The 12979-nt window shown below is 47.5% G+C and overlaps 1 protein-coding gene across 1 annotated transcript in view; it reads right to left on the bottom strand.

Moving 5' to 3' along the window:
- Positions 1–12472, bottom strand: part of ATG2A (autophagy related 2A) — a 68017-nt gene extending 55545 nt beyond the window's left edge. Inside the window, exons 1-2 of the mRNA XM_070951517.1 lie at positions 12145–12472; positions 1696–1858 (exon numbers count right to left, since the gene is read on the bottom strand). Coding sequence (XP_070807618.1) covers positions 1696–1858; positions 12145–12315 — 334 coding nt within the window. The 5' untranslated portion in view covers positions 12316–12472. The remainder of the gene's footprint in view (positions 1–1695; positions 1859–12144) is intronic.
- Between the last annotated feature and the right edge of the window lie 507 nt (positions 12473–12979).

Raw genomic sequence — 12979 nt, 5'->3', positions numbered from 1 at the left:
TTTAAGAAGAGATTTGACAGGACGGTGATGGCTAACCTTCTTGCCGTCGTGTGCCAAAAGCAGGGGGGAGCATGGGTGAGTCGCGCATGCCCAGACCCATAATTCAATGCGCCTGTCCCTCCGCGCATGCACGCGTGAACCCCGTGCTCCTCCCACTTTTGGCATGCAATGGCGCAGTAGGCCCATTTTTCACCCTCCCCAGGCTCCAGAGGCTTTGTTAGAGCCTGGGGAGGGCAAAAAATGGGCTCCCCCCTCCCCGGGAGGCCGAAAACAGCCTGTTTCCCTACTTCCGGTGGGCCCAGAAGGTCTAAAAATCAGCTGGCTGGCGTGGTTATGCGTGCCAGAGCTGGGCTAGGGCGACGCTCGCGTGCCCACCGATATGGCTCCGCGTTATAGGTTCGCCATCACGGGTATAGGGCCTCCTGCTTGAGCAGGGGGTTGGAATAGATGACCTCTAAGGTCCCTTCCAGCTCTATTCTTTGATTGATTGATTTTGGCTCTAGCCAGCTGGCCCCAATTTATTTATTTTATTTATTTACATATATTTATACGCCGCCCTTCTCCCGAAGGACTCAGGACTCCCGAAGGACTCAGATACGGAGGATCCCAGATCTACGCACTTTCCGCCGTGCTCTTAAGATTCTCCTATTCCAGCAAGCCGGCCTGGCCTAATTTTCTCCCCTGTTTTAAATTTCTTTTAAATCGAAATTTTAATCTGTTTTAAATTATTGGGATTTTTTTAATTGCCTCGGGCTAAATTATTTAATCTGGTTTTAATTATGTCTTTTAACTTTTGTATCTATGTATTTTATTCTGTGCCTGTTCACCGCCCTGAGTCCTTCGGGAGTAGGGCGGTATATAAATCTAATAAAAAAAAATTTAAAATTTTTTTTCAAAAAGGGCGGCGAACAGAAGATTGAAAAACAAACGACAACAGAATAAAATCCTAATTAAAACCAATTAGAAATCTAAAATAATTCAATAGTTAAAAACCCCGGAATCAGAATCAGCCCATTTGATGGAATAGGCAAGTCTTTAGGCCACGGCGGAAAGAATGGAGATCGGGCACTCTCCGGAGCTCGGTAGGTAGCCCATTCCAGAGGGTAGGTGCGCCCACAGAGAACGGCCTACCCCTGGGCGCCGCCAGATGACATTGTCTGGTCGACGGCACTCTGAGGAGGGCAGCTCTACCCCGGACCTAAGCCATGTAAGGCTTTATAGGTAAGTACCAGCACCTTGAAGTGGATTCGGAGGACCACCGGTAACCAGTGAAGCTCACGCAGGAGGGATGTAACACAGGAGTAACGGGGAGTTCCCGTAACAATCCGCGTGGCCGCATTCTGGACCAGCTGGAGCCTCCGGGTGCACCTCAAGGGCAGCCCCATGTAGAGGGAGTTGCAGTAATCCAAGCGAGAAGTAACCAGGGCATGAGTGACTGTGCAAAGGGCATCTCAGTCTAGGAAAGGACGCAACTGGCACACCAGGCGAACCTGTGCGAAAGCCCCCCTGGTCACGGCCGTCAAGTGGTCTTCTAGAGATAGCCGGGAATCCAGGAGGACACCCAAGTTGCGAACCCTTTCAGAGGGAGCTAGTACCTCCCCCCCCCCATCGAAAGTGACGGGACCTCAAGAACACGAGGTGCTAGCATCCACAGCCACTCCGTCTTGTTCCCCCTCTCCCCCCTCTGGCTCCCACCTTGGCGATATTTGGGCCGACAGGTGACCTGCAGCCCGCTGACTTCCACAGTGCAGTTCTCGGTGACTAAGGCAGACCAGGGGATGGTGACGGCAATGCTGTCGATGAAGCCATCCAGGATCTCCAACGGGGCGCCCACGGACTCCAGGAACTCATTCACGGACTGTAGAAGGGAAGACAAGGCAGCGTCAAGTAGCGAGCCAGCCCAGAAGTCCGAAACAAAACTTATCTAAGCAACATATCCCAGATCAACCATCGCTGCTCCACGGTCGCCCACGCCCAATTCACCTCTCGTCTTGACTACCGCAATGCATTCTACGAGGAGGAAGGGGGCCAAGCTATTTTCCAAAGCACCTGAAGGCCAGACAAGGAATAATGGATGGAAATCGATCAAGGACAACCTGGAAATAAGGAGGAATTTTCTGACAGGGAGAACAATCAACCCATGGAACAGAAGTTGCCTTCGGAAGTTGTGGGAGCTTCATCCCTGGAAGCTTTCAAGAAAAGACAGGACTGCCATCTGTCTGAAGTGGTGTAGGGTCTCCTGCTTGGGTGAGGGGTTGGACTAGATGACCTACAAGGTCCCTTCCAAATGTGTTAATCTGTTAAATACTCGCCATGGTTAGTCTAGTGAAGAGAAGGACCAGGGGAGACAGGGGAGCATCTTCCAATATCTGAGGGGCTGCCACAGAGAGGAGGAAGGGGGTCAAGCTATTTTCCAAAGCACCTGAAGGCCAGAGAAGGAATAAAATGGATGGAAACTGACCAAGGAGAGATTCAATCTAGAAATAAGGAGGAATTTTCTGACAGTGAGAACAATCAATCCATGGAACAGAAGTTGCCTTCGGAAGTTGTGGGAGCTTCATCCCTGGAGGCTTTCAAGAGGAGACTGGACTGTCAGAAATGGTGTAGGATCCCCTGCTTGGGCGGGGGGTTGGACTAGATGACCTACAAGGTCCCTTCCAACTCTGTTAATTTGTAATCTGAATGTTAAAATACCAGCTTGGGTGATCCAACAACTGACCGATAAATTCTGGTTATGAACGGTCACAGCTGAGATGGGCGAAGCTAAAGCTAAAAGTAGGAAAGGAAAACAATTTTCAATTCGCTGCGATTTGCCCCAAAGACTCAACCGGTTCTGTGAAAGTCACAGCTGTAAATATTTGCACAACATACAAAGTTCAGAAGTGCGATTTCAATGTGTGGCTTGGCACGTTGTGCAAACTCCACCTACTTGTTTACGTGTCATAAAATAAGTCCAGAAAATGGTTTCGCTGTGTACAAGTCCTCAATTTATGACAATGGAGGTCGAGATTTCTGTTGCTAAGCGAGATAAATGTTAAGTGAGTTTTGCCCCATTTTATGACTTTTCTTACCACTGTTGTTAAGTGAAACATTGCAGTTAAATTAGTCACAAGGTTGTTAAGTGAATCATTGCAGTCGTTAAGTTAGTCACAAGGTTGTTAAGTGAATCATTGCAGTCGTTAAGTTAGTCACAAGGTTGTTAAGTGAAACATTGCAGTTAAGTTAGTCACAAGGTTAAGTGAATCACTGCAGTCGTTAAGTTAGTCACCAGGTTGTTAAGTGAATCACTGCAATTAAGTTAGTCACAAGGTTGTTAAGTGAATCACTGCAGTCGTTAAGTTAGTCACAAGGTTAAGTGAATCACTGCAGCTGTTGAGTTAGTCACATGGTTGTTAAGTGAATCACTGCAGCTGTTGAGTTAGTCGTTAAGTGAAACACTGCAGTGATCACATGACCCCAGGACATTGCGACCGTCATAAATACACGCCAGTTGCCAAAGGGCTGAATTTTGTTCACATGACCACGGGGATGCTGCAACGGTCGTAAGTATGAAACTCAGCCATAAATCACCTTTTTAGTGCCGTCGTAACTTCAAACGGTCGCTAAACAAATGGTTGTAAGTCGAGCGCTACCTGTACTGTAACCAAGTTAAGGGTAAGAAAATTTTAAAATTGAACCTGTTGCGTCGTGGAAACTTAACTGAATAGAAAATGGAGCCTGCCGAAGAATCTACAACAGGGAGGAAGGAAACGGGAGCATAAAGGGAAGATGCAAGAGACACGTAGGCAAAAAAATTAGCCTTCCGTAGGTGGAAATGGAAGAATACAAGCTGCAAAAACAGCTGCAGGAGGAAACTGAGCTGAATTTATTTATTTATTTTTATTTATTTGTTCCTATTTCTATACCGCCCTTCTCCAAATAGGACTCAGGGCGGTGAACAGCCAAAGTAAAAAACAAAACATACAAAATTTAAAAACAGTTTAAAATAATTAAATATTCTGGCTGTAAATTAAAACAACCCAATTTAAAATCAATTTAAAATTTAGCTCAAGCCAGCCCAGCTAGTTGAAATAAATGGGTTTTCAGGGCCCGACGAAAAATCCGGAGGTCTGTTATTATACGTAACTCTGGGGGAAGGTTGTTCCAGAGGGTGGGCGCCGCCACAGAGAAGGCTCTCCCCCTGGGGGTCGCCAGCCGACATTGTCTGGCGGACGGCACCCTGAGGAGGCCCACTCTGTGCGAGCGTACTGGCCGGTGGGAGGCTATTGGTGGCAGAAGGCGGTCTCGTAAGTACCCCGGCCCTAAGCCATGGAGCGCTTTAAAGGTGGTCACCAACACCTTGAAGCGCACCCGGAAGACCACCGGGAGCCAGTGCAGCTCTTGCAGGAGAGGTGTCACATGGGAGCGCCTCATCGCCCCCATAATCCCCCGCGCGGCCGCGTTCTGGACCAGCTGGAGCCTCCAGGTGCACCCCAGGGGGAGCCCCATGTAGAGAGCGTTGCAGTAGTCCAGGCGGGAAGTGACGAGTGCCTGAGTGACTGTGCGTAGGGAGTCCCGATCTAGAAAGGGGCGTAACTGGCGTATCAGGCGGACCTGATAAAAAGCCCCCCTGGCCACGGCCGTCAAATGATCTTCTAACGACAGCCGTGCGTCCAGGAGGACGCCCAAGTTACGAGCCCTCTCCGTGGGGGCGAGTGATTCGCCCCCAATAGCCAGCGATGGCGTCAGCTGGCTATATCGGGACGCCGGAAGCCACAGCCACTCGGTCTTGGAGGGGTTGAGTCGGAGCCTGTTTCTCCCCATCCAGGCCCGCACGGCCTCCAGGCACTGGGATTGAACAAGAGGATAGCTAAAAATGGATTTAGCAACAGCAACAGCAACTTAAGACTTATCTACCACTTCACGGTGCTTTACAGCCCTCTCTCAGCGGCTTACAGAGCCAGCATCTCGCCCCCAACAGATTAACAGAGTCGGAAGGGACCTTGGAGGTCATCTAGTCCAACCCCCCACCCAAGCAGGAGACCCTACACCTGTGATGGCGAACCTATGGCACGCGTGCCACAGGTGGTACATGGAGCCATATTAGTGGGCACGCCAGCTCAGCTCTGGGGCACATGCGCCCACCGGCCAGCTGATTTTCGGGCCTTCTGGGCCCACCAGAAGTAGGGAAACAGGCTGTTTCCTGCCTCTGGAGGGCCTGGGGGTGGGGGTGGGGAAGGCCCGTTTTTCTTTCTCACCTGTCTCCAGATCCTCTCTATGCATCTGGGAAGGGCGAAAACAGCCTTTCCCACTCCCTTGGAGGCCCTACGGAGGCTGAAAGGGCCCATTTCCCGACTCCTGGTGGGACAGGAAGTGATTTTTTTTCCTGTCCCCAGCCTCCAGAGACTCCTAGAGAGGCTCCTAGAGACTCCTAGAGATGTTCTGGAGGCTGGGGACAGCAAAAAATGTCACTTCCTGTCCCACCGAGAGTTGGGAAATGGGCCCTTTCAGCCTCCGTAGGGCCTCCAAGGGAGTGGGAAAGGCTGTTTTCGCCCTTCCCAGATGCATAGAGAGGATCTGGAACCAGGTGAGAAAGAAAAACGGGCCTACCAGGCCATCATGTGCCAGGAGCGGGGGTGGGTGGGGTTGTGTGCGCATGTGCATGGGCACGTGCGCACGCGACCCTCCCCCGCCCCCCCCGGCACGCGATGGCAAAAAGGTTAGCCATCACTGCCCTACCCCATTCCTGACAAATGGCAGCCCAGTCTCTTCTTGAAAGCTTCTAGGAATGAAGCTCCCAAGCCTTCTTGGCTGGTTAATGGCCAGGCGAGCTCGCCTCTGGCCAATGAAGGAAAAGTAGCCAGGAGCACATAACGCCAGGGAGGCCACAAATATAAATCAAGCCAAGGAGCAAAGACCCAAATTTGCAGCTGGCGCTTCGGTTTGTTGGGAAATCGGCTTTTGCTCGCACAGCTAGGGAGACGCTGGGCTGGGCTGGAGGGCAGGGAGATCAATGTCTCTTGTTTTTGCAAAGCCAGGCGGCCAGACAAGAGCCGTGACGCGGACGGAGAGCACATGAGTCAACTCTACAAAAACAAACGCCCCACATTCCTCTCCAGACACTTGACACTTCCTGGAGCCCTTGCTCCATCCGACGCTGCTTTGCTCTTGCTCAAGGAAGCCGGCTGGTGCTCAACGGCCCCAGGCGTCCCGTTCATTGCTCAGATTTCGATCTCGGCCTTCTTATTTTGCAAGTGACTCATGGCAGCCAACCTGTCTGATGATCTGTTGGTATCATAGCCTCTTATTTTCCCCACCATAACAACATGGACCGAGAGGGAGGGGGACTGGCCCCAAATCACGCAGGTGGATTTCATGCCTGAGGCAGGACTAGAACTCACCACCGCCTGGTGATTGGCCCAAAGTCACCCATTTCATTTTCATGCCTAAGGCAGGACTAGAACTCACTGTCGCCTGGTGATTGGCCCAAAGTCACCCATTTCATTTTCATGCCTAAGGCAGGACTAGAACTCACTATCGCCTGGTGATTGGCCCAAAGTCACCCATCTGTTTTTTATGCCTAAGGCATAAAAACACCATAAAAACATTAGAACTCACCATCGCCTGGTGATTAGCTCAAAGTCACTCATTTCATTTTCATGCCTGAGGCAGACTAGAACTCACTGTCACCTGGTGATTGGCACAAAGTCATCCAGTTGACTTTCATGCCTAAGGCATAAAAACACCATAAAAACATTAGAACTCACCATCGCCTGGTGATTGGCTCAAAGTCACCCATCTCATTTTCATGCCTAAGGCAGGACTAGAACTCACTGTCACCTGGTGATTGGCTCAAAGTCACCCATTTCATTTTCATGCCTAAGGCAGGACTAGAACTCACCATCGCCTGGTGATTGGCCCAACGTCACCCATTTCATTTTCATGCCTAAGGCAGGACTAGAACTCACTGTCACCTGGTGATTGGCCAAATTCATCCAGTTGACTTTCATGCCTAAGGCATAAAAACACCATAAAAACATTAGAACTCACCATCGCCTGGTGATTGGCTCAAAGTCACCCATCTCATTTTCATGCCTAAGGCAGGACTAGAACTCACCATCGCCTGGTGATTGGCCCAACGTCACCCATTTCATTTTCATGCCTAAGGCAGGACTAGAACTCACTGTCACCTGGTGATTGGCCAAAGTCATCCAGTTGACTTTCATGCCTAAGGCATAAAAACACCATAAAAACATTAGAACTCACCATCGCCTGGTGATTGGCCCAACGTCACCCATTTCATTTTCATGCCTAAGGCAGGACTAGAACTCACCACCTCCTGGTGATTTGTCCAAAGTCATCCAATTGACTTTCATACCTAAGGCAGGTCTAGAACTCACCATCGCCTGGTGATTGGCTCAAAGTCACCCATTTCATTTTCATGCCTATGGCAGAACTAGAACTCAGTCACCTGGTGATTGGCCCAAAGTCACCCATCTGCTTTTTATGCCTGCGGTGGGACTAGAACTCACCATCTCTTGGTGATTAGCCCAAAATCATCTAGTTCCAGCCCCTGTCCCCCTTGTGCCTAAGGGGGGGACTAGAACTCACTGGCTCCTAGTTTCTAGGCCAGCCCCTTCATCAGTACCCCCAACTGGCTCTCGGTTTCATCCATTTCGTCTTGCAACACAACAAGGAACCCTCTCAGCTCCTGGGCTGGACACATGTTGGCTTCACGCATGACCCACACCTGTCCTCACACGTACGACCATGGCAGCATTCTCATGATCACATGATAAATTTTTGGAAGCTTAGCATGTATTTATTATTATTATTATTTGTTCCATGTATTTGCTGTCCATCTGACCTTTTATGGTTGATGATGGTTGCAGCATCATGTGAAGGCCATTTGTGATAAGGGGGGGGGACCAGATTTGCTTAACGACCACCTCATTCACTTAACGACCATGGCAACAAAAGCTGTTAAGATAGGGCTCGCTTAATGACCACCTTGCTTAGCAACGGAGCTCCAGTCCCAATTGTGGTCATAAGGCAAAGACTACAGGTAGTTCTCGACTTACAACCATCCGGTTAGTGACGGTTCAAGGTTACCTACAGAAAAACTGACTTATGACTGTCCGCATGGTCCACAAGATCAAAATTTGGAGGCTTGGCAACTGGCATGGACTTACGACGGTTGCAATGTCCCGGGGTTATGAGATCCCCTTTTGCGACCGTCTGACAAGCAAAGTCAATGGGGAAGCCGGATTCACTCAACAACCGTGGAACTAACTTAGCAATTGCAGTGATTCACTTAACAACTCTGCCAAGAAAAGTCGTACAATGAAGCAAACTCACTTAGCTAAGGTTTCACTTAGCAAACATACAGTAAATGTTGGGCTGAATTGTGGTCATAACGCGAGGACTATCTGTATGTGTGTGAATGTCCAGAATATATACACATTCACACACACTGGATAGCCACTTGTCTGAAATGATATAGATCAGAGGTCTTCAAACTTGGCAGCTTTAAGACTTGTGGACTTCAACTCCCAGAATTCTCCAGCCAGCATAGAGTTTGAAGAACTCTGATATAGACTATAGACAAAGTTTTCTGCTCAAGCAGGAGGTTGGACTAGTAGACGTTTAAGGTCCCCTCCAACTCTTGTTATTTTATTTTGTAAATACCGGTATGTACAGACAAGCATCTATAAATATCTATATAAATATGGCGATATTGATAAGATATATATTTATAAATATATTTTATGGTTTTCTATGTATACCTTTTTACTTACATATTTGTAAGCTATGAACATAAGGCTATGAAATGTTATCCTATATTTATTTGAATCCTCCCTTTATTATTTTTACAAATCACTCAAGGAAGGGAGCATATCCAGTGCACCTTCCTCTTCCTGTTTTCCTCTCAACAACCCTGTGAGCTGGGATGAGAAAAAGTGACACAGTCACCCAAGCTAACTTTCATAACTAAGGCGGGACTACAACTCACCATCTCCCGCTTTCTGGTATATGGTAAACAGTATACAGTATGTGTTTATATAGACAAATGTATATACCAGTACACACAATTATATGTTAAACATATAGAATAATATGAAAAAAAAGCACAACAAAGAATGTTCTTTCTGCACCAACTCAGGAAGCTCAAACTGCCCAAGGAGCTGCTGATCCAGTTCTACAGAGGAATTATGGAGTCTGCAATCTGCACCTCTATAACTGTCTGGTTTGGCTCTGCAACCCAACAAGACAGACACAGACTTCACAGGATCATTAGAACTGCAGAAAAAAACATGGCTACCAACCTGCCTTCCATTGAGGACCTGTCTACTGCACAAGTCAAAAAGAGGGCTGGGAAAATATTTACAGACTCCTCACATCCTGGACATAAACTCTTTGAACTCCTACCCTCAAAACGACGCTATAGAGCACTGCACACCAGAACAACTAGACACAAGGACATTTTTTTTCCCTAATGCCATCACTCTGCTCAACAACTAATTCCCTCAACACTGTCAAACTATTTACTAAGTCTGCACTACTATTAATCTTCTCATCGTTCCCACCACCCATCTCCTCCCACTTATGACTGTATGACTGTAACCTTGTTGCTGGTATCCTTGCAATTTATATTGATATTGTTTCTTGATTGCTTATTTGTACCCTTTGACTATCATTAAGTGTTGTACCTTACGATTCTTGACAAATGTATCTTGTCTTTTTATGTGCACTGAGAGCATATGCACCAAAGACAAATTCCTTGTGTGTCCAATCACACTTGGCCAATAAAAATCCTATTCTATCTATCTATATAGAATAATACATGTATATTAACAGATAGATAGATAGATAGATAGAGAGATAGGGATATATAGAGAGAGGGGATAGATAGATAGATAGATAGATAGATAGATAGATAGATAGAGGATATATAGAGAGAGGGGATAAATAGATAGAGGAGGGATAGATATAGAGAGAGGGAATGGATGGATAGATAGATAGATAGATAGATAGAGGGGGATATATAGAGAGGGATAGATGATAGATAGATAGATAGATAGATAGATAGATAGATAGAGGGGGGATAGAGAGAGAGGGGGATAGATAGATAGATAGATAGATAGATAGATAGATAGATAGATAGATACAGGGGGATAGATAGATAGATAGATAGATAGATAGATAGATAGATAGATAGATGGGGATATATAGAGAGAGGGGATAGATAGATAGATAGATAGATAGATAGATAGATAGATACAGGGGGATAGATAGATAGATAGATAGATAGATAGATAGATAGATAGATGGGGATATATAGAGAGAGGGGATAGATAGATAGATAGATAGATAGATAGATAGATAGATACAGGGGGATATAGAGAGAGAGGGGATAGATAGATAGATAGATAGATAGATAGATAGATAGATGGAGGGAGGGAGGATATATGGTGGGATAGAAAGAGAGAGGGGGGATATATATAGAGAGGGGATAGATAGATAGATAGATAGATAGATAGATAGATAGATAGATACAGGGGGATATATATAGAGAGGGGATAGATAGATAAGATAGATAGATAGATAGATAGATAGATAGATAGATAGATAGATAGATAGATAGATGGGGATATATAGAGAGAGGGGATAGAGATAGATAGATAGATAGATGGAGGGAGGGAGGATATATGGTGGGATAGAAAGAGAGAGGGGGGATATATATAGAGAGGGGATAGATAGATAGATAGATACAGGGGGATATATATAGAGAGGGGATAGATAGATAAGATAGATAGATAAGATAGATAGATAGATAGATAGACAGACAGACAGACAGACAGACAGACAGACAGACAGACGGGGATATAGAGAGAGAGGGGATAGATAGATAGATAGATAGATAGATAGATAGATAGATAGAGGGAGGGAGGATATATAGGGGGGATAGAAAGAGAGAGGGGGGATATATATAGAGAGGGGATAGATAGATAGATAGATAGATAGATAGATAGATAGATAGACAGACAGACAGACAGACAGATGGGGATATAGAGAGAGAGGGGATAGATAGATAGATAGATAGATAGATAGATAGATAGAGGGAGGGAGGATATATAGGGGGGATAGAAAGAGAGAGGGGGGATATATATAGAGAGGGGATAGATAGATAGATAGATAGATAGATAGATAGATAGATAGATAGACAGACAGACAGACAGACAGACAGATGGGGATATAGAGAGAGAGGGGATAGATAGATAGATAGATAGATAGATAGATAGATAGATAGATAGATGGATATATAAAGAGAGGGGATAGATAGATAGATAGATAGATAGATAGATAGATAGATAGATAGATAGGCAGACAGACAGATAGATAGATGGGGATATATAAAGAGAGGGGATAGATAGATAGATAGATAGATAGATAGATAGATAGAGGGGGGATATAGAGAGAGAGGCGATAGATAGACAATAGACAGATGATAGATAGGGGTGTCTTCATGTGTGTGTGTGTGTGTGTGTTTATACACATACAGACACCACCACCTCTAAAGGTAGTGTACCTCTAAAGTGACATACACACATGTACAAAATACGTAGCTTGCTAGACGCACCTTAAGCCCAGCAGGGCTCTGCCTCTAGCCAATCGATAAAGTTATACTACAGTCAATGCCTTCACTCAATGCCAGAGCCCGGTGGGACTTCAACTCCCAGAATCCACCCCACCCCACCCCACCCCACCCCGCAGCCTGCTATGGGGGATTCTGGGAGTTGTAGTCCACCCCTCTAAAAAAGGGGCTCATGGCTGAGAAACCTGGATCCATGTCCCCTATCTATTCAAAGGGGTGGGGGAGGGTGGAAAAGCCCCACCCCCAATCCCCTCTGAGATGAGTTGGGACTACACTACCCATCATCCCAGCCCCCTTCAAGCGGCTCGGAGGGAGAGGATGATGGGGCTTGTAATCCCTCCCAAGGACACTATGTAAGGGAGGGAGAGGAAGGAAGAGCCCCCCTCCAGCAGGCCTCCAGAGGAGAGGAAAAGGAAGCTGCACCGGTGGGATTTCTGCCTGCCCAAAGAAGCCAAGCCAGGCCCCCTTTTCTCGCCTCCTTTCGCTCCGCCGCGGCGGGGAGGCCTCACCCAGACGTCGAGGTGGAGGCGGGTAAGGCGTCCGGCGCCCGCGTAGAGGTCGAGGCTGAGCTGCTCCAGGCCGAGCCGCTCCTCCAGGAAGTGGCCCAGGTAATGCTGCAGCAGGTAGCGGCAGGCCCGCTTCTTGATCGAGCTCGACCACGGGAAGAACCACCGGGACATGATGAGAGAGAGAGAGAGAAAAAGAGGAAAAAAAACGGTGTCGGGCTATGGTCGTCCTTCGGAGGTGGTCGCCGCCCCCCGCGGCACCTCGCCCGGCTACTCCGATCACGCGACTCCCCGGCTTCGCGTCCGGCTTCTTTTGCTCTCCAGGCCCGACTCGCTGGCCGACGGGCTCGCTCATTGGCCGCGCCTCCCCCTTTCCTCTCCTTTGATTGGTCGCTCGGCGGGCCCTCGAGGGTGACGTTGAAAAAAGGGGGCGGGGAAGACCTGAGATGAAAACACGCCACCGGGGAGGGGGGGGGAGGGGGCGGAGCGTGGAAGTGAAGCTCCCTTCATTCTCCTCTAGAGAGAAATTATATGAGAGTCACCCAACTCCTGTAGGGGAACGTGCTTCCGGGCTCGCTTAGAAAGTACTTGAGTTTTGCTGTCTGTCTCTATAAAGCTGGGAGAAACGGGTGCAATTTGGAAATTTGGTCTTTCGTCCTTAAGAGGTTCGAGCGTCCCTTCTTAAATATCTTAATAATCCTTCTAAAATTGAAACATAAAAGGCTTCCAGACCGGGCCTGCCAAAAGGCAGGATGAATAGAGTAGAATTCCTTATTGGCCAAGTGTGGTTGGACACACAAGGAATTTGTCTTTGGTGCATAAAAAAATACATTCATCA

Source organism: Pituophis catenifer, unplaced genomic scaffold (assembly GCF_029215685.1).
Source record: "Pituophis catenifer annectens isolate HBS135680 unplaced genomic scaffold, rPitCat1.0.hap2 SCAF_10, whole genome shotgun sequence".
Classification (NCBI taxonomy): Eukaryota; Metazoa; Chordata; class Lepidosauria; order Squamata; family Colubridae; genus Pituophis; species Pituophis catenifer.
Note: the sequence above shows the minus strand (reverse complement) of the source record. Positions and strands in the feature narration are given on the sequence as shown.